Genomic DNA, 27726 nt, shown 5'->3' on the forward strand with positions numbered 1-27726 from the left:
CTACTTCTGGACTTTGTGGTGATGTAAATCAATAAAATCCATTTTTTGTTGAAGCCAGTTCGAGGTGTGCTTTTCTTTTGCACAGAAGCTGTCCTAAAAACTAAACACAGTGCAGTCAGAGAGAAGCACCTAGGAATTCCTAAGCATTATTGAATATAAATTGTGAAAAATAGTCAAGAACTGATTCTCATTTTTCCTGGCCTCTTTGCCTCAGTTTATATTACCTAGATATTGATAAGGATAATGATTATGATAAAAATACTTGTATGTTCTCAATACAGGAATCCAAATACGACCAAACAAATAAAATCCTTTAAGCCGGGCTTCCACTCTTTGGGTTTAAGCAATCATCCTCTGCCAATGGGAAGAGACTCAAAACCCAGTGTTCGTGGTAAGTGGTATCTCTATTTGGCAGATGAGGGACACTGAGTTACAGAGAGGGTAAGTGATTTCCTAGGAGGGTCACGAGGTTGGGTAGGGACAGAGCCGAGAGTAGAACCATAGGCTTGAACCTCTGTACTATACGTCTTCTGGACTGGTGATTGGTTTCATGTCCTCATATTGGTGGGCGGTATTAATGTCCTTTGGTGTAGATTCTCAGATCTTTCCACTGTAGACACTAGGAATCCACAAGACTGGAGAAGGGGCAGGCATAATTCACATTCAAAAGTACGAACATCTCAAAAAAAAAAAAAAAAAAAGGAAAGAAAAAGTATCTCAGCTAAGTACACATACCTTTGGTAGTTCACTACCAATGGGTCTGAATGGAGAAGGGTATGATGTACAGAGAAAGGCTGAAAAGTGCTATTCACTAAAAGAAAGTTTGAAAAAATAGGCCATAATAACAACAATAATAATAAAACACTTATATAATGCTTCCCATGTAGGGGTCAAGCCAATTTCTAAGTACTTTACAGAGGTCAGCACACTTAGTTTTCACAACATATGAAATAGCTACTATTCTTACTCCCATTTTATAGATGAGGAAATTTTGACCCTGCAGTATTGTGATTTGTAAGAAATATATATCTGGTCATACAGATGACCAAAATAGTTTTTTTTTTTTTTAATTTATTTATTTTGAGAGAGAGTAAAACAAGCATGAGCATGGGAGGGGCAGAGAGAGAGGGGGAGAGAGAATCCAAACAGGTTCCATGCTCAGCACAGAGCCTGACGTGGGGCTTGATCTCATGAACCCAACCCTGAGATCATGACCTGAGCTGAAATCAAGAGTCACGCTGTCAACGGATTAAGTCACCCAGGTGCCCCCAAAATAGTTTTCTTATATATATTTGGTCTTCATTTACAGATCCTGGCTCACACCTCTCCAAACCCTTGAAATTTCCTGAGTGTCGAGTGGGATAAATGTGTCTTTTGTTGCATTAAGGAAGGTGACGTTTGGACCTCACCCAAGGTGAGGGGCTGGGTACTGGGGTGACCAACCGCGTGATAGGAGGGTTGGAAATTTCAGCCCCACTCTCCACCTCCAGGAAGGAGAGAGAGACTAGAGGTTGAATCAGCCAGTCAATCCTGACTTTGCAAGAGAGCTTCCATAAAAACCCCAAAGGACCGGCTTTGGAGAGCTTCTGGGTTGAACACACGGAGAGTAGAGGGAATGGTCCTCCTGGAGAGGGCAGGGAAGCTCTGTGCCCTTCCCCCAGACCTCACCCTGTGCATCTCCTCATTTGGCTGCCGATTCATGTCCTTTACGATATCCTTTCATAAACTGATAAACATGTTTCCCTGAGTTCTGGGAGCTGCTCTGGCAAATTAAAGGCACTTAAAGAGGAGGTCAGTGGAACTTCCTATCTGTAGCTGGTTGGGCCAGAGACACAGGTAACAGCCTAGGGCTTGCAATCGGCATCTGGAGTGTTGTGGCAAAGGTGCGGGGGGCAGTGTTGAAGGACTGAGCCCTTAACCTGTGGGATCTGATGCTATCTCTGGTGGATGGTGTCAGAATGGACTTGAATTCTCAGACTGGTGTCAGAATTGCTGGGGGCTGTGCGTGTGGGAACACCCCCTCCTACATCAGGATTGGGTCCGGGAACCCAAAGAGAGACACAGATTGTCTTACATGAAGTAACATGCTCAAGGTCACCGTTCGTAAAATGGGGAAGTCAATCTGAAATCGGATGACCTGGCTCCAGAGTGTATATTTGGAATCTTATTCAGAACATACTTAGTATGTTCCTCGTGATGAATCATTTCACCTTGGGTCAACCCTACTGCTTTATAAAATGTTGTACCTTTTTTTTTTTTTTTTTAACGTTTATTTATCTTTGGGACAGAGAGAGACAGAGCATGAATGGGGGAGGGGCAGAGAGCGAGGGAGACACAGAATCGGAAGCAGGCTCCAGGCTCTGAGCCATCAGCCCAGAGCCCGATGTGGGGCTCGAACTCGCGGACCGCGAGATCGTGACCTGAGCTGAAGTCGGACGCCCAACCGACTGAGCCACCCAGGCGCCCCGCTTTTTTTTTTTTTTTTTAATGTTTTTATTTATTTTTGAGACAGAGAGAGACAGAGCATGAGCAGGGGAGGGGCAGAGAGAGAGACAGAGTGAGACACAGAATCCCAAGCAGGCTCCAGGCTCAGAGCTGTCAGCACAGAGCCCAACACGGGGCTCGAACTCATGGACTGTGAGATCGTGACCTGAGCCGAAGTCAGATGCTTAACTGAGACACCCAGGCGCCCCTAAAATGTTGTACCTTTATTCCTCACGTATGTTTCTCCTTTTTCTTCTGCTATTTTGGCCACTAGAACACCAGGAAGACGTTTTTTAAAGTTTATTTTGAGAGAGAGAGAGAGAGACAGAGTGTGCACACGGGAGTGGGGGAGGGGCAGAGAGAGATGAAGAGAGAGAATCCCAAGCAGGCTCTGTGCTGTTAGCACAGAGTGCCACATGGGGCTTGAACTCATGAACCAGGAGATCATGACCTGGACTGAAGTCGGGCACTTAACTGACTGAGCCACCCGGGTGCCCTAGAAATGATTTCTATAGAGAAAACTTCTTTCTTCCTTCCTTCCTTTCTTTCTTTCCTTCCTTCCTTCCTTCCTTCCTTCCTTCCTTCCTTCCTTCCTTCATTTGTTGTTGGGCTCCGTGCCCAACATGGGGCTCAAACTCACCACCCTGAGGTCAAGTGCCATGGGCCCTACTGACGGAGCCAGCCAGGCACCCTGAGAAAACTTTTCAATTCTTCATTTCTTCATTCCTTCAATATACAGTGTGCCTACTGTGTGCTCATGTGTGCTTGTTGTTGGGAACTCAGGGACATTTAATGTTTCTACTGAGTTACACTTTGCATATTCCAAAGCTTTCTACAAAGCTTTGTGCATATAAACCTTATTCTAGGTCGCTGCTCCCAAATTCAGAGGTGTTGGCCTCTGACTATAGGGGCAAGGTGAGGAAAGTACCTGACCACAAGGAAGCCGAAAACGCAACTCCCCACCTTTGGATACTGTGAGTGATATGTTCTTTCTCAAGGCTTCACAAGGCAATTTTGCCCCATCTCCCAGGCTACGGCATGGCCTCCAGGTAAAGATGTGCCAGATTCTGGTTTTGATCTGCCAACCATGTGGGTCAAATCAGTAACACGATTAAGGCCATTAGTAGGTATGTCCGTTATACCTCAATAAAGCTGAGGTTAAAAAAAAAAAAAAAAAGCCCCTCCTACCAAATAGCCCTAGTTCAGAAATGTACAAGCTCAGTGTTTCTGCTGTTTGTAAAGAAGCTTCACAGATTTAAAAAAGGGGGGGGTGTGTGTGCCTGGGGGGGGCTCAGTCAATTGAGCATCCAACTCTTGATTTCAGCTCAGGTCATGATCTCACGGTTCTTGGGTTCAAGCATGCAGGTCTGCGTGGGTGGCTTGGATCCTGCTTGGGAGTCTCTCACCTCTCTCTCTGCCCCTTCCCAGCTCATGGTCTCTCTCTCTCAAAATAAATGAATAAATACTTAAAAAAAAAAAAAAAGTTTCAGAGACTTTGACTCTGTCTAGATCTCTCATGTTCTGGCTCCAAGGAGAACTGATCAAAGATCTTTCCACAAAATCACTACCAGATGTTGGCCCTTCAGACAGCTGGAAAGGCTCATCCTTAGCAAAGGAATGTCTCCTAGCAGGCGTCTCCATTACCTATCCCTTCTGAATTCGCTTAAATGGATAAAACAAAAACAAGACAAAAAAACAGCAACAAAGGAAGAAACAAACAAGAACAAAGGAAGAGAAGATGGGTAGAAGGAGGAAAAACAGCACTTCAATTTTGCTTGTAATAAAAATGTAATTTCTTGGAGTGTGACTCTTGTGTTCTTAAAAATGTTAACAGCTTTACTGAGTTATAATTTACACACCATAAAATTCACCCATTATAAGCGTACAGTCTGATAATTTTTAGTAAATTTATGCAGTTGTGCAACCATCCCCACATACCCTCACATTCCAGAGAACATCCATCACTCCAGAAATTTCACTCCAGTTTGGTTGCTGATTATTGTTATTTTATAACCTCTTTGTTTGGAGTCTCAGACAGTGAATAATGGATGCTTTTTATATTCACTTTGTTTCTGCCCAGGACAAGAATCCCTACTTTATTTCCCCTGAGATCTTTTGTAGGATACTATTTCCCCTAATTTTCTTACCCTCCATTCATTTGAAAGGTCTTTAGTTCTCCACAGATGACAGGTTTACTTTCGATATTTACTCCGTGTGCCCATCAGCATTTAATTACATCTTTGGGGTGCAGCATGTTGGGCCCTTTGCAAAATAGTCTTCTAATCAGTACAACAAACAAGCTTTTGGCTGAGGTTGAAAATAACAGGTACCCAGTTCAATTCCTGCTACGAAAGCATTTTCTGTGAATATAAGAATCACTAGTCATGAAATTAAAGGATAACTTTTTTTTTTTTTCCCATGAGGAGGTATAGATTTATCTCACCCCTTTGAAAAGCGCTTATCTTTTTTTTTTTTGAAAAAATTTTTTTATTTAATTTTTTTTTTAACGTTTATTTATTTTTGAGACAGAGAGAGACAGAGCATGAGCGGGGGGAGGGTCAGAGAGAGGGAGACACAGAATCGGAAACAGGCCCCAGGCTCTGAGCTGTCAGCACAGAGCCCGACACGGGACTCGAACTTGGGAACTGTGAGATCATGACCTGAGCTGATGTCGGTCGGGACGTTCAACCAACTGAGCCACTGAGGTGCCCCAAAGAGTGCTTATCTTAATATTGAGGATGGCAGGGCAGATTATGGTGCCGGAGGCACGTAGAACGACGAGCGTTGACAGAGACTGCTGAGTCCCAAGCCCCAGACTGAGCCCTGTGCTCAGTTACTCATGAATCTGGTGCAGTGGACATTATGGTTGCCTCTCTACCATCCATTCTGCCCTTGTCCCATTTTGTCCCGGCCGGGGGCTTAGAATGGGACTGGCCACACCTGGGTCTGAGAGGGGGCCAGGACAGCTTTGGTCGTGGTTGGCATTTCCCACACCCGTAGCGACTGGTTCAGAGTTTAGGTAACAAGGGCACAACTGACCCATTCGGAGTGTAAGATTTTTATTTATGGATGGTAGGAAGGCACTTCATTCTCCCCTCATTCCCTGCCTCCCACTCTTCCTTCAAGTCAGGCGGGTCAGTAAAAGCCTTCGAGTATCTAACACAGCTTGGGTTGGACTTCGTTACGCGCGTTGTAAGGAGTCCTTGAGGACACGCCTTACAGTAACACTGTAAGGTAAGTGTTATTATTATCTCAACTTCACAGACTGAAAAACTGAAGGTTGCGGAAGCTTGATTTGCTGGCAAATTGCTTGAAACCCCCGTGATTTTAGAGACCGCCTTACTTAGCGTCGCGCTATGGTACCTCTCTCGTCCTGTGTAAGCTGCTCCCATTTCCCTGCGCCCTGAATGACGCAGGATGGCATCACTAGATTGAACCAACAAAACATAGGTAAGTCCAGGTATGAAATATATCACTTGAGCTTTCCATTCAAGCCCATGAATGTAAATGAACTGAGAAAAATATTCGAAATTGCCGGGAAAAGAAATAATTGCATTATAATGAAGAGACGGCTATTTTCAAGTCAAAGGAAGGAGGGACGCCGGGTCCGAGCGAGGGCACCCTGCACAGCTCGAACAGCCCAGGAGCCAGCAGGAAGTGCTCCCATTCCAGAAAGTGGTTCCTTCTGCACTCCGCACAGTACCAGTCCTGGTGCAGGTTTAAGCGCTTTCTGAAACCCTTGGTGCTTCACCTGGAGGCACATTTGCTGGAAAGGACTTTCGGTCCAGGCAGAGTCCTTTTCCTGGCGTTTGGAAAGGAGTTCAAAGTCCAGCTCCAGAGGGGAGAGAGCCCGACTCCGAGGGCAAGGTTGAAATCTTCACCCTGGGGGAGGCGCTGCTGCCAGAAAAGGGACGAGGAGGCGGATTTGCATTTTGCCAAGAAGCCCCAAAGGGAACAGCATGGAGGCACAGTGATGCTCAGCCTGGAAACCAGCAACTCTCTTGAAAGACAGAATGTTCCCTCCAGCGTCTTCCTCTCCACCACAGTGGCTAGCAGCCTGAATGAAGCCACGCAGTCACTGGAAATAGGTCGGGAGTCTGCCCAGGAGCTCGTTACCAAAACAGTGTCATCTTTGACAACTCAGACCTCCACGCAGGGGGGGTTGGCCTGGGTCGGGAGCCTTGCCCTCAGAGGCCCAGTCTGAACTCTGCCTTTGTTCCCGTGGCTACGGCCAGACAAGTGCTGTCAGTGCTCCACCCACCTTCCTCCTGCATAGACACTTGTTTAAAGATTCAAACGTGAGTTATCATAAAAAAGAAACTTTAAAAAACATATACAGATATATACATAGGTACAGATGAGGATTAGTCGGCAAGAAAGGCAACCTTGGGCCGCCTGGATGGCTCAGTCAGTTAAGCGTCGGCTCTTGATTTCAGCTCAGTTCACGATCCTAGGGTCGTGGGATCGAGCCCTGCATTGGGCTCCATGCCGAGGGTGGAGCCTTCTTGGGATTCTCTCTCTCTCTCCCCGTGCCCCTCCCCTGCTTGCATGGGTGTGCATGCTCTCGCAATTAAAAAAAAAGAAAAAAGAAAAAAGGCAATCTTGCTTTGCTTGCTCCAAGATGGGAAAAAGCTAAGAATTGCAAATGGCTGGTTCTGCTTTATCATAATGTTTTGTATTAGGTGGGGGTGACTAGGATTTAATGTTCTAGGAGCTTTTGTAGATAAAGAAGAACATTATTTGGGGCGCCTGGGTGGCTCAGTTGGTTAAGTGTCCGACTTCAGGTCGGGTCACGATCTCGCGGTCCGTGAGTTTGAGCCCCACGTCGGGCTCCGGGCTGATGGCTCAGAGCCTGGAGCCTGCTTCCGATTCTGTGTCTCCCTCTCTCTCTGCCCCTCCCCTGTTCATGCTCTGTCTCTCTCTGTCTCAAAAATAAATAAACGTTAAAAAAAAATAAAAAAAAAGAACATTCTTTCATTAATGTTAATTTAAAAAAAAAAAAATGTTTCATTGCTATTCAACAAGCTTTAGAAATCCAGGAAGAAAGAAAGAAAGAAAGCAAGCAAGCATGTGCTCAGGTGTGCCAGGGTACAAAACTGAAAATATCCATAACAGCATTGTTTATAACTGCCAAAATCTGGAAATATATGTTCATCAAGAATAAAATGGCTCAGGGGTGCCTGGGTGGCTCAGTCAGTTGGGCATCTGACTTCGGCTCAGGTCATGATCTTGCAGTTCGTGAGTTTGAGCCCCGCATCGGGCTCCATGCTGACAGCTCAGGGCCTGGAGCCTGCTTTGGATTCTGTGTCTCCCTCTCTCTCTGTTCCTCCCCTGCTTGCACTCTGTCTCTCTCGCTTTCTTTCTTTCTTTCTTTCTTTTTTTTTTAATTTTCTTTTAATGTTTTATTTATTTTTGAGACAGAGAGAGACAGAGCATGAACGGGGGAGGGGCAGAGAGACAGAGAGACACAGAATCCGAAACAGGCTCCAGGCTCTGAGCCGTCAGCACAGAGCCCGACACGGGGCTCGAACTCACGGACCGTGAGATCATGACCTGAGCTGAAGTCGGACGCTTAACCGACTGAGCCACCCAGGCGCCCCTCTCTCGCTCTCAAAACATAAATAAACATTAAAACAAAAAAAAGGAATAAAATGGCTCAGGACACCTGGGTGGTTCAGTTGGTTAATCATCTGACTCTTGATTTCGGCTCAGGTCACGATCTTACTGTTTATGAGTTTGAGCCCCGTGTCGGGCTCTGTCCTGACAGCTTAGAGCCTGAAGCCTGTTTCGGATTCTGTGTCTCCCTCTCTCTCTGCCCCTCCCCCACTCATGCTCGGTCTCTCTCTCTCTTTCACAAATAAACATTAAAAATTTTAAAAAAAGTACAAATGTACCAGAGCACACCAAACGTCATCTTTGTACTTGGATTCAGAACCCATTTGATGCTGCAGGATAACTGGCTTCAGAATAATTTACAACTTCTTGGATTAGGCAAAACAAAAAAAATGAACCTGACCTTTGATTTTCAAGACGTGGCCTGTATGAGAAGAAAAAGATCTCTGGGAAGGAAAAAAAAAAAAAAAAGAGGTTAGAGTGGGAGAGAGCCAAAGCATAAGAGACCCTTAAAAACTGAGAACAAACTGAGGGTTGATGGGGGGGAGGGAGGGGAGGGTGGGAGATGGCTATTGAGGAGGGCACCTTTTGGGATGAGCACTGGGTGTTGTAGGGAAACCAATTTGACAATAAACTTCAGATATTGGAAAAAAAAGAAAAAAAGAAAAAGATCTCAAGAAAACAGTAGAGTCTGACACTAAAAAAGAAACAATCAAGTCAGGGGCACTGCAAAGGCCAATGCTGATTGATGCTCGCAACAGGAAGTAGCGATTCTGCAGTGATATAGCCCAGTTTTTTACCGAGAGGATTAATAAACTGAAAAAACTTAAAAAGAGTAAAACGGATGAGTAAGTTGTGGCATACGATTCATACAATGGAATATTTTACGCCAATACACATGAGTGGGCCGTGCAGGCTAAATCAAATAACACGGATGAATCTCGTAATGTTGAACTACAAAGAGGTTATAGGGAAATACTGCAGTATAATTTCCCTTACATGCAATTAAAAAATAGGCAAACGTTGTGTAGTGTTTTGAGATGCACGCATAAATGGTAAAATTATGAAGAAAAGCAAGGAAATCATCACTGTGGAAGTTAGGATCATGCCCCTCTAGACTGAAGGGACAGTGTTGTGAAGGCATGAGGTTACAGCGGGTGACTACGGTCTGGTCCGGCAACACAGTTCCTTGACCAAGGTGGTGAATGCACGGGATGTACTTTATAATCACTTTTATGCACATTTCTGTACGTGCGTTATATTTCACAATGAAACTCCCCCCCGCTGGCCCCCAGAGTCAAAAGAATATCCCCAGAGAAACAGGTAAGAGTTAAAAATCGTCCTGTGATTGTTTGCTTTGTTATTTTACTGTTGGTACAATTTTTCAGAGACAAGGACACAATCCCTGCGATGAAGTCCACTTGAACAGAAACTGACTAGAGTATCATTTGGGAACCTGTGTCTCAGAATAGTGCAAACTACAACTTCATAGTGGAATCTCATCTTAAATACGTGTCAAGGTCAACCATACTCAAAGTTTTAAAAAAGGTAAAAAATATATGCCAGCTAGAGATATAAGAAAACAGGCACTAAATATACCAATGGAAATCATGTTCAAATAACATAGGTTTGTAAGTATTTATATATCTCCCTCTCTATATAAAACATTGATAAAAACGTGTAATTTTTATGTGGTTGCATAAAAATAGAAACGTGCCTTATGTTTTACAATTTACATGGTTGACATACCTTCTAAACAGTTTGATTACCTCTCCAATTCCTCTTACACACATGCACACACACACACACACACACACACACACACACACACACACTGCTGGAAGCTGGGGGAGGAAGGAACATGTTCTCTTTGCCCTTTACTCACATCAAACTTATAACCTCCCGAAACAAAACAAATTATAGCTTTTTAGATGATTTTCTACCTTCAGTAGAAGTACAACTTCTTCCTGCCTCTCTCGGGTCGGCTGTGACGTCAGCCAAGTGACACTGGAAGCTGCTAGAAACATTAAGAAAGAAGAAAGAGGGGAAAGAGGCACAATTAGTATTTTTTATTTTGTGATAATACGAACCTCTTTCCTCTCCTCAAGTTCCTGGAATTTGATGTGACTGATTTCCTCCCAGGTAAGGTGGTGACCTTCCACCATGTCCCTTTCTTATGCCAGTTGACACATTTATCAATCTTTTCTAAGCGAAGAGAGAAAGGCAGGTGACTTATGAAAATATAGCCAATATAGAGTTTCCTTCAGATAACACTTTTCTTATCACTTAATGAGGAAATACAGATATTGAGTTGGTGAGTGGTCCACCTGATTAAAAACACATTAAATCTAGGGGCACCTGGGTGGCTCAGTTAAGCATCCGATGTCAGCTCAGTCATGATCTCACGGTTGGTGGGTTCGAGCCCTGCGTTGGTCTCTGTGCTGACAGCTCAGAGCCTGGATCCTGCTTCGGATTCTGGGTCTCCCTCTCCCTCTGCTCCTCCCCCTCCCCTGCTTGTTCTCGGTCTCTCAAAAAGAAATCAACGTTAAAAAAAATTTTTTTTTAAACACAGTAAATCTTATTTTTATTAAAATGCAACCACTTGTTAGCTTTTAAAAATTAAACAAAACTCTTCTGATATTAAATTTTAAACATAACATTAATGGGAAAATGTTATCAAAAAGAGGTAGCATCTGTCCATTTGGCTGCAAAATGAAAGTGGGGTCAAAATGTTCCTGTTTTTCAGGGGATTATAAAAATGAATCGCAGGCCACATGGTTGGCTTAGTCAGGAGAGATGTAACTCTTGATCTCGGGGTTGTAAGTTCGAGCCCCACGTTGGTTGTAGAGATTACTTAAAAATAAAATCTTTAGGGGTGCCTGGGTGGCTCAGTCAGTTGAGCGTCTGACTTCAGCTCAGGTCATGATCTCACAGCTCTGTGAGTTTGAGCCCCGCATCAGGCTCTGTGCTGACAGCTCAGAGCCTGGAGCCTGCTTGGGATTCTGTGTCTCCCTCTCTCTCTCTGCCCCTCCCCTGCTCACACTCTGTCTCTCTGTCTGTCAAAAATAAATAAAAATGTTAAGAAAATGAAAACAAAAATAAAGTAAAATCTTAAAAAAAAATAAAAGTGAATCATTATGTTTTAAAATATGGGGGAAAGCTGAGATCATTGTAAGGAGGGCTGTGGGTAAATTTCCTTCAGAATCCTTGCCTATTTCAGTAAATCAGAGCTCCATCATCCAAACCAGAATAATCTCTCTCTTTCTTTTGTTGTTGTTGTTGTTGTTGTTGTTGGACTCTTTCAGCGCTTTCCTTAATTTCTTTTATGGCACTTAACACGTTCGACTGTGACTTACACTTCTGTCTGTATTTTCTCTCTCTCCTTGACTGTAAGCATCTTATGAGTAGGGTAACACCTAGGGTTTCTTGATTCACCAGTGAGTCTTTGTGTCTTGCACAATGCTTCGCCCAGCATGTGGTTACTGGATGCCAGCATAGATGAGAGACTGAGTCAGCAGCATTGTTTTCTTTTCTTTTTTTTTTTTCCTTCCTGGCTTTGGCAACCACGTCTGCTGAGTGTATCAAACAACCCCAGACATTAGGCTGTGTAATCCCATGGAAATGAGACCCGACTCCTAGCAAGAGAAATTCTGAATCTTTAGCCCAGGTGAGTATCAGAAAAGGCAGACTTAACAGAGTTAACTTTTAGAGGCGTTAAGTCAATCACAACGCATGACCTGTGATCATAGCCCCAAATGACCTACCGCTACCAACAAGGCCTCATAAAGCAGTGGTCACTCCTTGGCAGGTCTGCTGCAGCATTTTATGCAAGAAGAAAGCTGAACATCTAGAAAATTGCTAACATCAAGTCAGCAGCAATGGCAAACAAGATGGAGGCCTTACAGGCTTTGCATAAGAAATAAACTGCTATTGTTTTTGCGTAAGAAATAAATTGTTATGATGTTCCTTCCAAGCGGAAATATCCTCTTACGTGAGGACACGCTTACTTCTTAGGAGGTAAAGGATTCAAAGACGACCCCACTGGTGCACAGAATCTAACAGTGCTCCTGTTTTCTCTCCACTTTCTCCTAACTCTTCAAATTTTCCCCTCTCTATGAATAATTCTCATGAACATACAAGATATGCTATTATTTCCTCCCAATCTTATTATTATTTTTTTTAACGTTTATTTATTTCTGAGAGACAGAGAGAGGGACAGAGCATGAGCCGGTGAAGGACAGAGAGAGAGGGAGACACAGCATCCGAAGCAGGCTCCAGGCTCTGAGCTGTCAGCACAGAGCCTGACGCGGGGCTCGAACTCACAAACTGTGAGATCATGACCTGAGCCCAAGTCGGATGCTCAACCAACTGAGCCACCCGGGCGCCCCAAACAGGCTTCAGGCTCTGAGCTGTCAGTGCAGAGCCAGACGCGGGACTCGAACTCGCAAACCATGAGATCATGACCTGAGCTGAAGTCGGACGCTCAACCAACTGAGCCAACCAGGTGCCCCACCCTCCCAATCTTAGACACAAAATACTTTGACCCACTTCTTGCTCCAGCGGATGTCCCATTTCTTGGCTCTCTTTCGTCACAAAACTTCTTGAGAGAGTTGTCTATCCTTGTTTGTTTGTCTGTCTGTTTATAAGTAGACTCCAACCTGGGTTTTGAACTCACAACCCTGACATCAAGAGTCACATGCTCCACCAACCGAGCCAGCTAGTTGCCCCCCCCACGTTTTTTCTTTCTTCTTTTTTTTAATGTTTATTTATTTTTGAGAGAGAGAGAGAATGAGAGACAGAATGCGGTGGGGCGGGGGGGGGGGGGGGAATGGCAGAGAAAAAGGGAGACACAGAATCCGAAGCAGGCTCCAGGCTCTGAGCTATCACCATAGAGCCTGATGCCGGGCTCGAACTCAGGAACTGTGAGATGACATGAGCCAAAGTCCAACGCTTAACCTACTGAGCCACCCAGGCGCCCTGTCCACTCCTTGCTTCTTAATGTTGGAGTTCCCCCAGCTCAGTCCAGAGACCTCCTCTCTTGCTGTAATCACCCGTGGAGTGATTTCATCCCATCTCATGACTAAATTTCATCTGTGCACTAAAGACGCTCAACAGATGTCTGTAGTGTAGACCTGTCTCCCAAATTCCAGGCCTATTAGACCCCACTGTCTACTTGACAACCTTACTTCACAGTCTCATGCGTATCCTAGGTTTAACATGTCCCAAACTGAACCCATTATCTTCTCCTCCCTTCTACTCCACCCATACTCCTCACCATCTCAATGAATGGTCGCTACTAATAGTTGGAGTCATCTTGACCTCCCCCTTCTTATCCATTCTCACATCCTCTCCCAAATTCTGTTGGCTCTTCCTTCACCATAGATCCAGAATCCAACCACTTCTCCCTACCTTCATTGCTGCCATCTTGGTTTGAGTCCCAGGTCCTTGGTTTGAGCCCCAAACCTTTCTTTCACCGGGACCATTCCTCTTGCCTGGATCATTGCACCTCTTGCCTAACTGGTCTCTATGCCCCTCCTCTTGCTCCCCTCAGGTCTGTTTTCCACCTAGCAGAGTGATCCTTTTAAAACATAAGGGGATCAGGTCACTTCTCTGTTCAAAACTTTCCAGCAGCTCCCGTCTTAAAGAGCCACAGACGTCACCTCCTACTTGCTCTAACACTCATTCTGCTTTGGCCACACTGGCCCTGCCAGGCCTGTTCCTGACTCAGGGCCTTCTGTTACCTCTGCTCTGAATGCTCTCCCACAGATACCCCCTTGGCTCCCTTCTTCACTCCCTTCAAGTCCTTCTTCAGATGTTTCTTGCCCAGGTCTTCTCTGACCACCCTACTTAAAATGGAAACACTAATCTCAGCATTATTCCCCTTCCTGGATCTGTTTTAATCTATAGCATTTGTCTCCTTTTAATATACTATACAATCTATTTACTTATTTTATTTCCGCCCTCCCCACCCCCCCAGCATATAAGCTCCACAGGGGCAGGAATTGTTTTGTTTTTTATGCCGTTACATCTCTGTATCTAGTCAGTGCTCAATAAATACGTGTTGAATAGTCATGTACTTTTCTAGATACTGGGATTTTAGCAAAACACAAGGTGGGCCAGGTCTCTGACCCCGAAGGGTTTACATCCTCTTGGTGGGAGATAGTGTGGGGGGGAGGGAGGGCGATAAACAAATAAACAGGCAAATGAAAATATTTCCGATTTTGATGAAGTGCCACGAGAGAACTAAACGGGATATAGTAAAAGAATGACAGAGAAAGCAAGGTGACTTATGTGCACAGAAGCCACATGAGTATTCGGACCTTGTCTACCTTGTTCAGGGTGGTGACGGGACTTTCCAGGGTGGGGGTGGAGGTTCTCTATTTGGAACCTGTTGAGGAATAGGAACCTAGGAGATGCAAGAGTGGAAATTTCTAAAAGTCACCTTTATTATTAACAAAACGAGCTAAAACCTGACCCCCAAACAGGTACCGTCAGATCAAAGCTCGGAGTCTAGCATTTGCAGCTCCTACCCCAAAGCCGGCAAGCAGCTAACTTCTTCCTCCTGCCCCGGAGAAGAGTGAGTTGAGCCGGCAGCATGTGGCGGGAAGTGGCATTCAAATTCTCCATCCCTGGACACAGGAGGAGGAGGACGAGCGTGTCCTGCCAGCGGGCCGCGGCAGCGGGAGGACTCAGATTCCCTGCTGAGGGGCAGGAGGTGGACACAGGACTCCAGCTGTGGCCCTCTGGATCGGCCACAGTGTTTGCGAGAGGCCGGGCTTCCCCAGGGCCCGTCCCACCTGCGGGGTGCAATGCTAATTCAGGCCCGTTCCTGCAGGAGGTGGGATTTTTCCATTGGGCAACTTGGCCGAAATCTTCCTTAGAACTGCTCTGCAGAGTGAGACTCTTTCTCCTCAATGCTGCTTCCGTTCCCCTCCCCTTTCCACAGTGGCTGACCTGTAGTCAGTCTGAAAGCACCCCTCACCTTCTCTTTTACCCCTCATCCTCCACACGTGCTTCCCTACCTCAATCTCTCACTCGTCTAATTCTAGCCGGGTGTCTGCCTCTCCGAGGGCCACACGTATTGTATGCTCAGTGCCTAGAACAGGGCCTAAAATGCAAAGGGCTCAATAAATATTTGTTAAATGAATTAATGCACGGATGAAGACGTGACATTTGAGCTAAGATCTGAAGGATGAGAAGGAACCAGCCTCGCAAAAAGCTGGGGGAAGAGTTTTTCAGGTAAATGAGATGCCAAGTACGAAGGCCTCTAGGAGAGAAAGAGCTTGTCTTTTTTTTTTTTTAAATCAGTTTTTTTTTTAAGTTTATTTAAGAGAGAGAGAGAGAGAGAGAGAGCGCGCGCGCGCACGCAAGGCGGGGGAGGGGGCAGAGAGAGCATCCCAGGCAGGCACTGCACGGTCAATGGGAAGCCCAGTGTGGGGCTTGAACCCACGAACCATGAGATCCTGACCTGAGCTGAAGTCAGACACTTAACTGACTGAGCCACCCAGGCGCCCCAAGAGTTTGTCTTACTGAAGAGGGAAGGCTGAAGCACAGGAGAAAGGGCGTGTGGTATAAAACGAGGCAAGAGAATCCGAGGTGGCCAAATGCCTTAGGATCTTACAAGTCATGATAGGGATCTTGCCATTTTATTCAATGGACAATGGGAATCACTGAGGGGGTTTCTGAATGGGTAAATGACATGATCTGTGTTTTAAGAAGGTCTCACTGCCTGTTTTCTGCAGTGTAGATTGAAAAGGGACAGGAGTGAAATGGGACCAGTGAAATAGCCCCACGGGAGACGATGGTGGCTTGGATTCAAGGACTGCAGGGGAGTTGGAAAGAAGAAAATGGCGAGCTCATGAACATGTGGAGTACGACCGGCTATAACTGGTTGGCAGACTGTGTGAAGGGAAGAAGAGATCAAGGATGATGCCAAGGCTTTGGGCTTGGGCCACTGGACGGCTAATGAGGACATTCGCTCTGGGGGCAGGGGAGGGGGCAGATGTGTGGCGGCGAAGTATCTATTACACGGCCCAATACAAATATCACCGAGGCAGCTGGACGTGTAAGTGGAATTCAGGGAAGAGATTTTGACTACAAATGCATACTTGGCAATCAGCATATGTACATGCTCTCTAGAGCCATGGGCCCGAGGGCTGCCTGGGTGGCTCAGTCAGTTAAGCATCTGACTCTTGATTTTGGCTCAGGTCATGATCTCACGGTTCATGGGTTTGAGCCCTGCCTGCGTGTCTCTGCCCCTCCCCTGCTCATGCTCTCTCTCAAAATAAATAAATAAAACTTAAAAAAAAAATAGAGCCATGGACTGGAGACTTAGGGAAGGAGTATCAACAGGGAGGAGAGGGTTCAACCTGGTGCCCTGTGGCTCTACGATATCTATCTATCTATCTATCTATCTATCTAACTTTATGCCTTTTTAAAAAAACATTTTAAGTAATCTCTATATCCAATGTGGGGCTTGAACTTAAAACTTCAAGATCAAGAGTCATGCTCTACCAACTGAGCCAGCCAGGCGCCCCTTTGCAATATTTAAAGGTTGGGTGACGAGGCAGCAAATGAACCCGAGAAAGAGTTTCTGGCGGAAAGCCAGAGTGTGGGGCCTCATGGAAGCCAATATAAGGGACAGTGTTTCCCAAGTGCCCAATTGTGCTGGCTGCTGCTGAGAAGGCCAGCAGGTGTAGGGACACAGAAATGGAACTGATCTGGGCCTAATGGAGGTGATCGGTGACTCTGACAAGAGAATTTTCTCAGAATGGTATAGGAGTAAGGGAGGGCATGGAAATAATAAAAGGTATCTCTTTTGGGATGTTTTGCGGTCAAGGAAGCCTAGAAAGAAGGCATTGTTCGAAGGAGATGTAGGGTCAAGGTAGAGGTTTTTTTAAAGCTTCATCCCCAGGGCACCTGGGTGGCTCAGTCGGTTAAGCATCCGACTTCAACTCAGGTCACGATCTCACGGTCCGTGACTTCGACCCCCGCATCGGGCTCTGGGCTGATGGCTCAGAGCCTGGAGCCTGCTTCCGATTCTGTGTCTCCCTCTCTCTCTGACCCTCCTCCATTCATGCTCTGTCTCTCTCTGTCTCAAAAATAAATAAATGTTGAAAAAAAAATTAAAAAAAAAAACTTCATCCTGAAGGGTTTTCTGCTTCTTTTTTTTAACGTTTGTTTATTTTTGAGAGAGAGAGAGAGAGGGAGAGAGGCAAAGAGAGACGGAGACACAGAATCCGAGGCAGGCTCCAGGCTCTGAGCTGTCAGCACAGAGCCCGATGCGGGGCTCAAACTTGTGAACCGCGAGATCATGACCTGAGCCGAAGTCAGACGCTTAACTGACTGAGCCACCCAGGCGCCCCTAGGGTAGAGGTTTTTTAAGTTTGTCTTCCTACACCAGATGATGTGTCCAGCAGGGAGGGAGAAAAATGATGGTGCAAAAGAAAGGGAATAAATCCTGGACCAAAGTCCTTTAGAAGGTGGGAGGGGAGGGAATCCAGAGTCCAGGGGAAGGGGTCGATGGCAGTAGGGAAAATAGAATATACTTATAGATCCCAAGGGAGATCACCTAGGGGAAGATGGAGCTTTGTAGATCATTAGGAAGACATGTTTGGATCCAGTGAACTCTCTATGTGCTGGTACTTGAATAAACGCTATTCCTAAAAGGGTTCTGGAAAAAATAAAAATAAAGCCCCCACACAATTCCTCTCCCTTTATAAGATCACAAAATCTGCCCATGGTGTACCTTTATTTTCAGTTTCGTGTTTCAGTTTGTCCTATGGTCTCCTCCTTTATCTGTCACTAGGATTAAAAAGTACTTTTGGGGCGCCTGGGTGGCTCAGTCAGCTGAGCTTCTGACTTTGGCTCAGGTCATGATCTTGTGGTTCGTGAGTTCGAGCCCCACGTGAGGCTCTGTGCTGACAGCTCAGAGCCTGGAGCCTGCTTCGGATTCTGTGTCTCCCTCTCTGTTCCTCCCCCACTCGTGATCTCTCTCTGTCTCTCTTTCAAAAGTAAACATCAAAGGAAAAATTAAAAAAAAAAAAGTACTTTTGCTCATTTCCAGGTAGAACTGATTTGTCTTGGGCCCTGATGCTTGGTAGCTCCCAAGAGCAGAAGTCATTATTTTCCACGGTCCAAAGGGGCTGAAGTAATGAGCAAATGGCAGTGACTGAACAAAACGACAAATATGAGCGAAGTATCATGAACACATCTGAGACGCTTTTATGCTATAGTGGGAAAGCTTCTCCTAAGGGAAGTGGAAGGACTCTAGCACTTGGGGTAAAACACAAATGTAAAAAGCACTAAAAACTGTACTCGTCCTGGAAAACACCTGGGAGTACAGTAGTATGTGACCAAAGGGACTTCATCTCTAATTTTCGTGATTTTACAAAATTACATTGTATTGACACAAAGTATCGTAGAGTTGAAGAAAAAGAAAGGGTGTAGAGTTCCCTTGGAAATGGTAAAAACGTTGATATCGTGTCCTTGTAACTCACGGAGATATTTGCGTGACAGGGATAGGACTCAGGGGAAGCAAGGTTCCTGGTCATTTTCTTGTTTGACTTGGGGCAGGCCATTTAACCCTGAAAATTTTGTTCTCCCATCATAAAATGGGAGGGATATTTCTTACAATATATGACTATTGTTATGGACTGAACATCCCCAAAGTGATGGTGTTACAGTGGACTCTGGAACAACAGAGTGGTTTGGGGGTACCAACCCCCCCACCCCAGGTCTAAATTTCATGTATAACTTTTGGGGCATCGGGGGGGCTAAGTCGGTTAAGCATCCATGTGGTTTGTGAGTTCCAGCCCCACATAGGGCTTCTCTGCTGTCAGCGTGGAGCCCGCTTGAGACCCTCTGCCCCCCATTCTCTTTGCACCCCCCCTCAAAAATAAATAAACATAAAAAAATTTTAATTTCATGTATAACTTTTAACTCCTCAAAAACTAGACTATTAATAGCCTACCCAATCAGAAGCCTTCCTGATAATATAAATGTTGATAAATATATATTTTGCGTGTTATGTGTATCATAAACTGTATTCTTACAATAAAGTGTCTAGAGAAAAGAGGTTACTAAGAAAATGATAAGAGGGTGCCTGGGTGGCTCAGTTGGTTAAGCATCCAACTCTTGATTTTGGCTCAGGTCATGATCTCACGGTTCATGGGATCCAGCCCTGGGTCTGGCTCTGCACCGACAGTGTGGAGCCTGCTTGAGATTCTCTCTCTCTCTCTCTCTCTCTCTCTCTCACCCTCCCTCTTTCTCTCACCCTCCCTCTCTCCCTCTGCCCCTCTCCCCCCACTTGTGTACTCTCTCTCTCAAAATAAGTAAACATTAAAAAAAAAGGGGGTGCCTCAGTGGTTCAATTGGTTAAGTATCCGACTTCGGCTCAGGTCATGACCTTGCTGTTTGTGAGTTCAAGCCCCATGTTGGGCTCTGTGCTCACAGTTCAGAGCTTCAGAGCCTGGAGCCTGCTTGGGATTCTGTGTCTCCTTCTCTCTCTGCTCCTCCTCTGCTCACACTCTGTCTCTCTTTTTCTCAAAATAAATAAACACTAGGGGTGCCTGGCTGGCTCAGTCAGTTAAGCGTCCGACTTCGGCTCAAGTCGTGGTCTCACAGTTTGTGGGTTCAAGCCCCACATCAGGCTCTGTGCTGACAGCTCAGAGCCTGGAGCCTGTTTCGGATTCTGTGTCTCCCTCTCTCTCTCTCTGCCCTTCCCCCACTTGTACTCGGTCTCAAAATAAAGAAATAAACATTAGAAACAATTTTTTTTTAAAAAGAAAGCAACTAGACACATAAGGCCACATAATGTAGGATTCCACTGATGTGTCCAGAACAGGAAAATTCAGAGACAGAAGGCAGGTTACTGGGTTGCCCCCAGGGAGGAGAGGGGAGAGTGGGAAGTGACCTGCTCATAGGTATGTGGTCTCTTTTTGGGGTGATGAAATTGTTCTGGAATTAGTGATGGTCGTACAACTGTGAATACACTGACCTCTGCATACTTTAAATGAGTGAATTGTATGGTGTGTGAATTATATCACAATAAGGATGTTGAAAATAAGGAGAAGTGAATATATTAACATCAATGTCACCCAGAGTCCAAATTCTGGCTTACCCGGAATTCCTTTCCTGGAGAGCAGATAATTTGCAAAGCCAGTAGTGGTCTCATTTTACTCACAAATTCCTTGCATATCTAGCTGTCGGCTTACTATTCTAAGCAAGTACCAAAGGGGGAAAAATTGAAATTCTTCTAATTCTAGAATACAATCTTTAAGATTATGGTTTAGTAGACCATCCAACAAAGTATATTCTTCGGGATGTGGCAGAATCTAGAATTTTATGATACTGCTACATTGAATGCTCAGTTTAGATTTCTACATTACAAAATATTTGTGTACTTCAGAGAACAGATCAGTGATTGACAGAGTGGGGTAGGGGTGAGCGAAATGGGTCAGGCGGTCAAAAGGTACAAACTCCCAGTTGTAAGTCCTGGGGATTTAATGTACAGCATGGGACTACAGTTAACAATACTGTATTATAGATTTGTCATACATATGTATAAAATACTGCATTACATATTGTATTGAGAATTGCTGGGGTGCCTGGATGGCTCAGTTGGTTAAGTGTCAGACTCACATTTGGTAGGATCAAGCCCTGCATCGGGCTCGGTGCTGACAGTGCATAGCCTGCTTGGGATTCTCTGTCTCCCTCTTTCTCTGCCCCTCCCCTCCTCTCTCAAAATAAAGAAATAAAATAAACATTGAAAAAGAAAATTGCTAAGACAATAATTTAAAAAAAAAATTTTTTTTTTAATGTTTATTTATTTTTGAGAGAGAGAGAGACACACACAGACAGAGCGCAAGTGGGAAGGGGCATAGAGAGAGGGAGACATAGAATCCAAAGCAGACTCCAGGCTCTGATCTGTCAGCACAGAGCCCGACGTAGGGCTCGAACCCACAAACCGCGAGATCATGACCTGAGCTGAAGTCAGACGCTCAACCAACTGAGCCACTCAGGCACCCCGACAATAATTCTTTAAAAAAATTTTTTTTTTAATGTTTATTTATTTTTGAGAGAGACAGACAGACAGACAGAATGTGAGCAGGGGAGGGGCAGAGAGAAAGGGAGACACAGAATCTTCAGCAGGCTCCAGGCTCTGAGCCGTCAGTACAGAGCCCGACGTGGGGCTTGAACTCACGAGCCGTGAGATCGCGACCCGAGACGAAGTTGGACACTTGACCGACTGAGCCGCTCAGGTACCCCAACAAAGACAATAATTCTTAAAAGTTCTATGGGGCACCTGGGCGGCTCAGTCGGTTGAGTGTCCGACTTCAGCTCAGGTCACGATCTCGCGGTCCGTGAGTTCGGGCCCCGCGTCGGGCTCTGGGCTGATGGCTCGGAGCCTGGAGCCTGCTTCTGATTCTGTGTCTCCCTCTCTCTCTCTGCCCCTCCCCTGTTCATGCTCTGTCTCTCTGTAAAATAAATAAACGTTAAAAAAAAAAAAAATTAAAAAAAAAGTTCTCATCACAAGAAAAATACTGTAACTATATGTGTGGTGACAGATGTTAACTATCTTGGTAATTATTTTGCAAAATATACATATATCAAATCATTATATTGTAACCCTCTTGCACTGTTCGCGGGAATGCTACCTGGAGCAGGCGGTGTGGAAAAAAGAATGGGGGGGGGGGTTCCTCAAAAAGTTAAAAACAGAACTAGCCTCTGATCCAGCAATTGCGCTACTGGGTATTTACGCAAAGAATACAAAAATATTAACTCAAAGGGAAATGTCAAGTTCATAGCAGCATTATAGACAATGGTCAAATTACGGAAATAGCCCGTGTCCATGGAATGACGAATGGATAAAGAAGAGGAATGGAATGGAATATTACTCAGCCATGAAAAAGAATGGAACCTTGCCATTTGTAAGGACATGGATGGAGGTATAGAGTATTATGTTAAATGAAATAAGTGGGTTAGAGAAAGACAAATACTGTATGATTTCAAGCATATTTGGAATTTAAGAAGCAAAACAAATGAGCAAAGAGAAGGAAAAAAAAAAAAGAGAGACAGGAAGGCAAACCAAGAAGCTGACTCTTAACTGGAGAACAAACTGATAGTTACCAGAGGGCAGGTGGGTGGAGGGTAGGTGAAATAGGTGATGGGAATCAAGGAATGTACTTTGTATCATGAGCCCTGGGTGTTATATGCAAGTGCTGAATCACTAGATTGTGCACCTGAAACTAATATTACACTGTATGTGAACTAACTGGAATCTTTTTTTGAGAGAGAAAGAGAATGAGCTGGGGAGAAGGGCAGGGGGAGAGAGGGAATCCTAAGCAGGATCCACGGCCGACATGGGGCTCGATCCCACAACCTTGGGATCATGACCTGAGCCGCAATCAAGTCAGAGGCTCAACCAACCGAGCCACCCAGGCGCTCCTGAACTAACCGTAGCTTAAATAAAAACTTACAACACAGCACCCCCAACCCACAAAACCTTATGTTGTACATCTAAAACGAATAGGATTTTAATAATTGCATATCTCGATTAAAAAATGGTATTCTTGTGCAAGTAAGGATGATTTCTTTTCTTTGACAGCAAAAGCTTTTCTCATGTCTGTGCAAGCACTTTGAAATTTTCTGGGTCTATCATTTATACTCTCAAATTTTACCGTCACTTTGGAACATGCTAAAAAAAAACCCAAAAACAAACCAAAGCAGAAACTCTCTAAAAGCCAAATAAATAGAAGTTGTACTTTAGAGTCTCCTTCCAGATGGGCTTTCTCGGCGGAGGTAGAAGAGGGTCCAAAGGTTTTTTTCAGAACGTGAGCGCTCAATACGTTACAGAACCGGCGCCAGCAGGGAGACGTTTTCCGTCGTCCTTTACGTGGTCTGCATCGCCGAGCCGCGAAACGGCAATCGCCTGGGAACAACGGCAGCGCGGCGGGGTCGCGGCGCAGGCCCCCCGTCCCCTCCACGCCCAGCTTCCCGCCAGCCCGGGCCTCCGGGGAGCCTACCTGGACCCGCCCGCCGCGCCGGCCACCCCCGCGCCGTCGCCATGGCACCGCCCCGCCCCGCCCCCCGCGCGCCGCCCGCCCTCAGCCCCCACTCGCCCCTCCCCCTCCGGGACAGCTGCGGGGGGAGGGGGTGGGGCGGGAGCGGGAGGAGACGCCGGCGAGAGGAAATCGGCGGCGCGACGCCCGCGGCCCATTGGCTGCCTCGTCCTGGGGCCAGAAGCCCCGCCTCCCTGGCGGGGGTCACGTGATCCCTTTCAAAGATGGCCGCCCTGTTGTTTTGATGAATAATACTTGGTGGGGCGAGGGGGTAAGAGTAGGGGTGGAGGGGTAGGAGGATTTACTCTTCCGTCCAGAGCATCGCGAGTCCCGTCCTCCCCCTCCCCCCTGCCCGGGCTCCGGCGTGGAGGCGGGGCGTGGCCGGCCTGCTTTGGGAGGGGAGGGGCTTCCCTCTTCAGTGCTGGGCTCTGCCTCGGCGGCTCTGGGGTCGCCTTACCTCGGGGCATCCGTTCTGCAGTCCAACAGTTCCCGCCAGGGGCAAAGGGTAGGAAGGAGAGCAGGATCTGCTGGAGGAAGCACACCTGCCGTGCCACCACCGCGAAGACACAGCAGGCTCAGGGCACGAGACGAGCTGGAGACCCGAGTCCCTGGTCCGGGTAACCTGGGAAGCAGAGGGCAATAGTGGCGCCTTAAGATAACCCTGTAGCAGCAGCAGTGGCGGCCAAAGGAGGCTCCTCGGGGCACAGGCGGCTGTAGGAGGCTCTGGGGCGATTGGAGTGACCGACGCCAGGGCGGTTCAGTGCCTCTCGTGTTCTTATTTTTTAACCTCTGACTATGCAATTCTGAAACCTCCCCCATTCGGGGGACCAGACAGCCCGATAGACACCTTCCACTCTCCTCCCGCCCTGGTCACAAGAACAGAAGGATCTCTCCCTAACGCCTTTCACCATTAAGAGAAAAGCGATGGAGGAGCTGAGCGCTGATGAGGTGAGGAGGTTGGGGGACACCTTGGGAGATTAGTTGGCAACTCTTTGGCGCTTTGGACAAGGAAGGTATTGCGCCGGTGGTGCCTGGCCTTTGGGCTTGGGGAAGGAATGGAGATGACATTTTCCAAGAATAAAACGGGTCCCTGAGTGGGTCTCTGGTTGTGTTCTCCCGTATTATCTTGCTCTCTTTCTTCATTCTGAACTCCATTTGCTTCTTTTCGAGGCTTTTAGGGTCTGAAAGAAGAGGAGAGCACATTGAGGCGTTTATTCTTTTCCTCGGGGTGTTTAGGCAAGAAAGGCTACATTTACATCAAGTTAATGTGTGCGTGCACGCGCGCCTCACTGCAGAGATTTAAGAAAATAATTTTGGGTGGAATTAGAACGTCTGGGTGTGTGTTTTTAAAGGCAGTATTTGAAATCCCAGGTACGTGTGGCTGTTGCATTGCATAAGTTGATTAAACAGACGTCTGTGTTTGGGGGTGGCCTACAGACAGATTCTTTGGTATTTAACAAAATATACATCTAACAAGCTCAGTGAATTCCAGTTAAATTCTGCAATTTAACAGGTACTAGTGACCTCTGGCATACTTCTCTTTCATTCTGCCTTTCTCCGGTTTTTGGCCCTTTCTAACTTGTGTTCTGTGCAGGAAGCAAATGGAAGGAAATGACTTTTAAACTCCCATTATCATTTCTGGAAGGAGTCTTACAGATCCCTTTCTTGATGTTTTAGAGATCATTTAATAAGGTTGTCCTAAAAACGGTGGCAATTAGGGTACCAGGAATTTTCTGTGATCCTACTGACTTCTATCCCTTCCTTTTTACAAATTGGGAGCTTCCCCTTCAGGATCCCTGCTGGCCTGCCTCTCTTCAGCATACCTCCTCGTTTCTTTCACTAGTTCATATAACGCTTTCCTACAGTGAAAGTAGCTATCCATCAGGTTGGCTGTGCTATAAAACATACATGCTTTAGTTTCAGCTAGCGTAGTCAATATATTTAGTTAGGGACTACAGTTCTCCAGGGATGCAGCATGCAAGAGGTGAGTTCGAGTGTCAGCTAGGAACGAAAACAAATAATTTTGTGGGTCATGCTCCTTGGCTGTTTGGAAAGTCAGGATGGCTCATTCTGTGTTACTGACTCTTATTTTCTCAAATACGTCAGGAATGCAATCGTAACTAAAATTAGAAGAATATTGAACAGTTTCCTTCCTTGGGGTGGTAACTCTCAAGAGATCCCTTAGAGGCACTCTGTTTTAGGTAATTTTTACCACCCCTCCCGTGTCCCCTTTCTTTAACATCAGTGTTAATGGGTAATGTCTCTGAAGACAAAATGTTTATGTTTTTAGTAGTCCTTTGCTTCCCGAAATTATTTTTTTCGTGACGTTCTCTGAATCGTCATACTGGAGATTTCACCCAGAAATTGTTTTCAAACAAATGAAGCACCGTATAATCTGAACGGTGGTACTTCACTTTACCCAGTTCTTGAGGAAGTTGTAACTTTTTTGTGGTCACAGAGGAACAAATGTAATCATGGTGGGAGGAGATCAGAAAAGCATTTTTCAGGTTCAAAAGAATATTGAAATAAATGTGAAAACTTAAATTTACTAATATTAAATCAACATAAAGTTATATTCGACAGTTAGGTGGCCTGAACGCAGAGGAACCGTTCGGTAGCTGTTAATATACTCTCAGTGGAAGCTGGAACAAAGTTTTTTGGGGAAAAAAAAATCTTAAGTTTCTTTTTTGTTGTTGTTGTTAATCCATTTCCTTAATTCTGGGATTAAGTGAACAATGTCCCAAGACATTTCCAGAATTTTTGCCTTGTATTGTTACTCTCTTGGTGGAAACTCTTGTCACAGATATGATAGGGGACATTCATTTGAATGTTAGAAAGTATAGAAAGTAATACATTTATATTGCTGAAAATGCAAACATACATCTCAGGGTGAAAACAGGTAAGACAGTGATCTTTCAGGCTGAATTAGGAAATCAGGTAAGGCAGAGTTTTATATCTTAACCAAATGGAAATGTGTGACAATACAGTCTCTGGAAAACAGAGGTTGATATAACCAGCCTGGAAGCTTCAGAAGATTTTACATTATGGGTACTTTCTGGTCCCCCTCATAGATCGGCTGGAATTCTTACCCTTTTCTTCTGTCTTTAACTTCCTTGCTGTTTATTGTTTGTGTAGCACATTACAGTGAGTTCACTGCTCTATGGAGTAGATCCATGACTAAGTTCATTCCCTTCAGGAACCTACATTCCAAACCTTCATTATTTACATTACATTCCGTACGTACACTACTCAGACTTGTGTTCCATATGCCAAGATGATGCTATGAGTAGGGCAGGGCAGGTATTTTAACCTGTTTTCAACTATAGTGATGAAGTTGCATTGAGATGATTTGCTTTTTCCTTTTCTTTCATTTTTTTTTTTTTGGGGGGGGGGATGCTAAATCTTCTTTATGACCTAGTTCATCTTCAAGATGGCTGGCTGGGATATTTAGGGTGTGGTCAAGGTTTTGGAAGAGGGGTGGGTAAGTCTTCCTTCCCAAATGCAGAATATGTGACCGTGCACTTTTTAGCAGTGTTCTTTGGGTGGAAAGGGACCAGCGTCTATTAACAGCCTTAGAAGCCTGCTCAGTGCCAGGCACTTGACAAACACTGTCTCCTTAAATAAAACAGTGTGACCAAGGGGCGCCCAGGTGGCTCAGTCCCTTGAGTGTCCCACTCTTGATCTCGGCTCAGGTCATGATCTCATGGTTCGTGAGTTCAGACCCCCGTTCTGTCAGGGCAGAGCCTGCTTGGGATTCTGTCTCTGTCTCTCTCTCCCTGGCTCTCTTTCTCAAAAAACAAAAACAAAACAAAGCCGTGCCGTCAAGCAGTCCTTACCTTTTCCTTATTTTACAGGTGAGGCAGCTGAGATTTAGGTTCACTGACTTGTCCGTAGTGACCTGGCTTCGAAGGTGACAGAGTTGGAATTCAGACCCGAGGTGCCCGATCTGAAAGCTCTTTCTACTACATTTTATTGCCTGACAACTGGCAATAAAGTCACTGCAGCTTCCATACACGTGTCCTACTAACATGCTTGATCTACATAGTTCTTCTGTAGAAGTGTTGTTTTTCATGAATGCATTCATGCGGTGATCGAGTTGACGGTCTTTTTGGTACTGACTGTTTTTATCATGCGCCTCCAAAATGGTTCACTCAGGAAAGATTTTTTTTTTTTTTTTTTTTTTTTTTTTTTTTTTTAAAAGATGCCGTGTATTCCCAGAGATGCATTAGGTATGTTAGGAAAGAAAACAAGACAGTCGTTTTTCCGGAAGAAATTATGATTTAACCGGGGGATGGGGATGGAGGTAGAGATAAATAGGAATCCAGCAGTTACAGTACAGGGTGCTAAGTACTGGTGTGGAGGGATGCACAAGGCGTCAGGAAAAACAAGAAGGGACCCCTGCTAGGGCAGTGTAGTAGTGAAGACTTTCAGGATAAGGTGATGCCGAAGGCTGAGCAGTGGTTGCCAGGCAATGGCAGGGAGACTGGGGAGCCCAGGAAAAAAGTGAGCAGTAGTGGGACTGGGGACAGGAGTTTGCTGAGGGGGGGGGGGGGGAAGGGGAAGGGGG

The 27726-nt window shown here is 45.6% G+C and overlaps 1 protein-coding gene and 1 long non-coding RNA gene across 5 annotated transcripts in view; one reads left to right on the plus strand and one right to left on the minus strand.

Moving 5' to 3' along the window:
- Positions 1 to 385: 385 nt before the first annotated feature.
- LOC122227131 lies at positions 386 to 26546 on the minus strand. Of its 3 annotated transcripts, XR_006205905.1 has the most exons (6): positions 26249 to 26546; positions 23617 to 24340; positions 22863 to 23029; positions 10041 to 10114; positions 4632 to 4844; positions 386 to 679 (listed from the first exon to the last, which is right to left on the minus strand). It is a non-coding gene; the product is annotated as an uncharacterized LOC122227131 (long non-coding RNA). The 3 variants fall into 3 exon arrangements; XR_006205906.1 differs by lacking the exons at positions 23617 to 24340; positions 26249 to 26546 and adding an exon at positions 23124 to 23156; XR_006205904.1 differs by lacking the exons at positions 23617 to 24340; positions 26249 to 26546 and having other exon boundaries at positions 22863 to 23113.
- Positions 24029 to 27726, plus strand: part of UBE4B (ubiquitination factor E4B) — a 120967-nt gene continuing 117269 nt past the window's right edge. For both annotated transcript variants that reach the window (XM_042951387.1, XM_042951385.1), the window contains exon 1: positions 24029 to 24107. In XM_042951387.1, coding sequence (XP_042807321.1) covers positions 24084 to 24107 — 24 coding nt within the window. In that variant the 5' untranslated portion in view covers positions 24029 to 24083. The remainder of the gene's footprint in view (positions 24108 to 27726) is intronic.

Source organism: Panthera leo, chromosome C1, assembly GCF_018350215.1.
Source record: "Panthera leo isolate Ple1 chromosome C1, P.leo_Ple1_pat1.1, whole genome shotgun sequence".
In the NCBI taxonomy this organism is placed as follows: Eukaryota; Metazoa; Chordata; class Mammalia; order Carnivora; family Felidae; genus Panthera; species Panthera leo.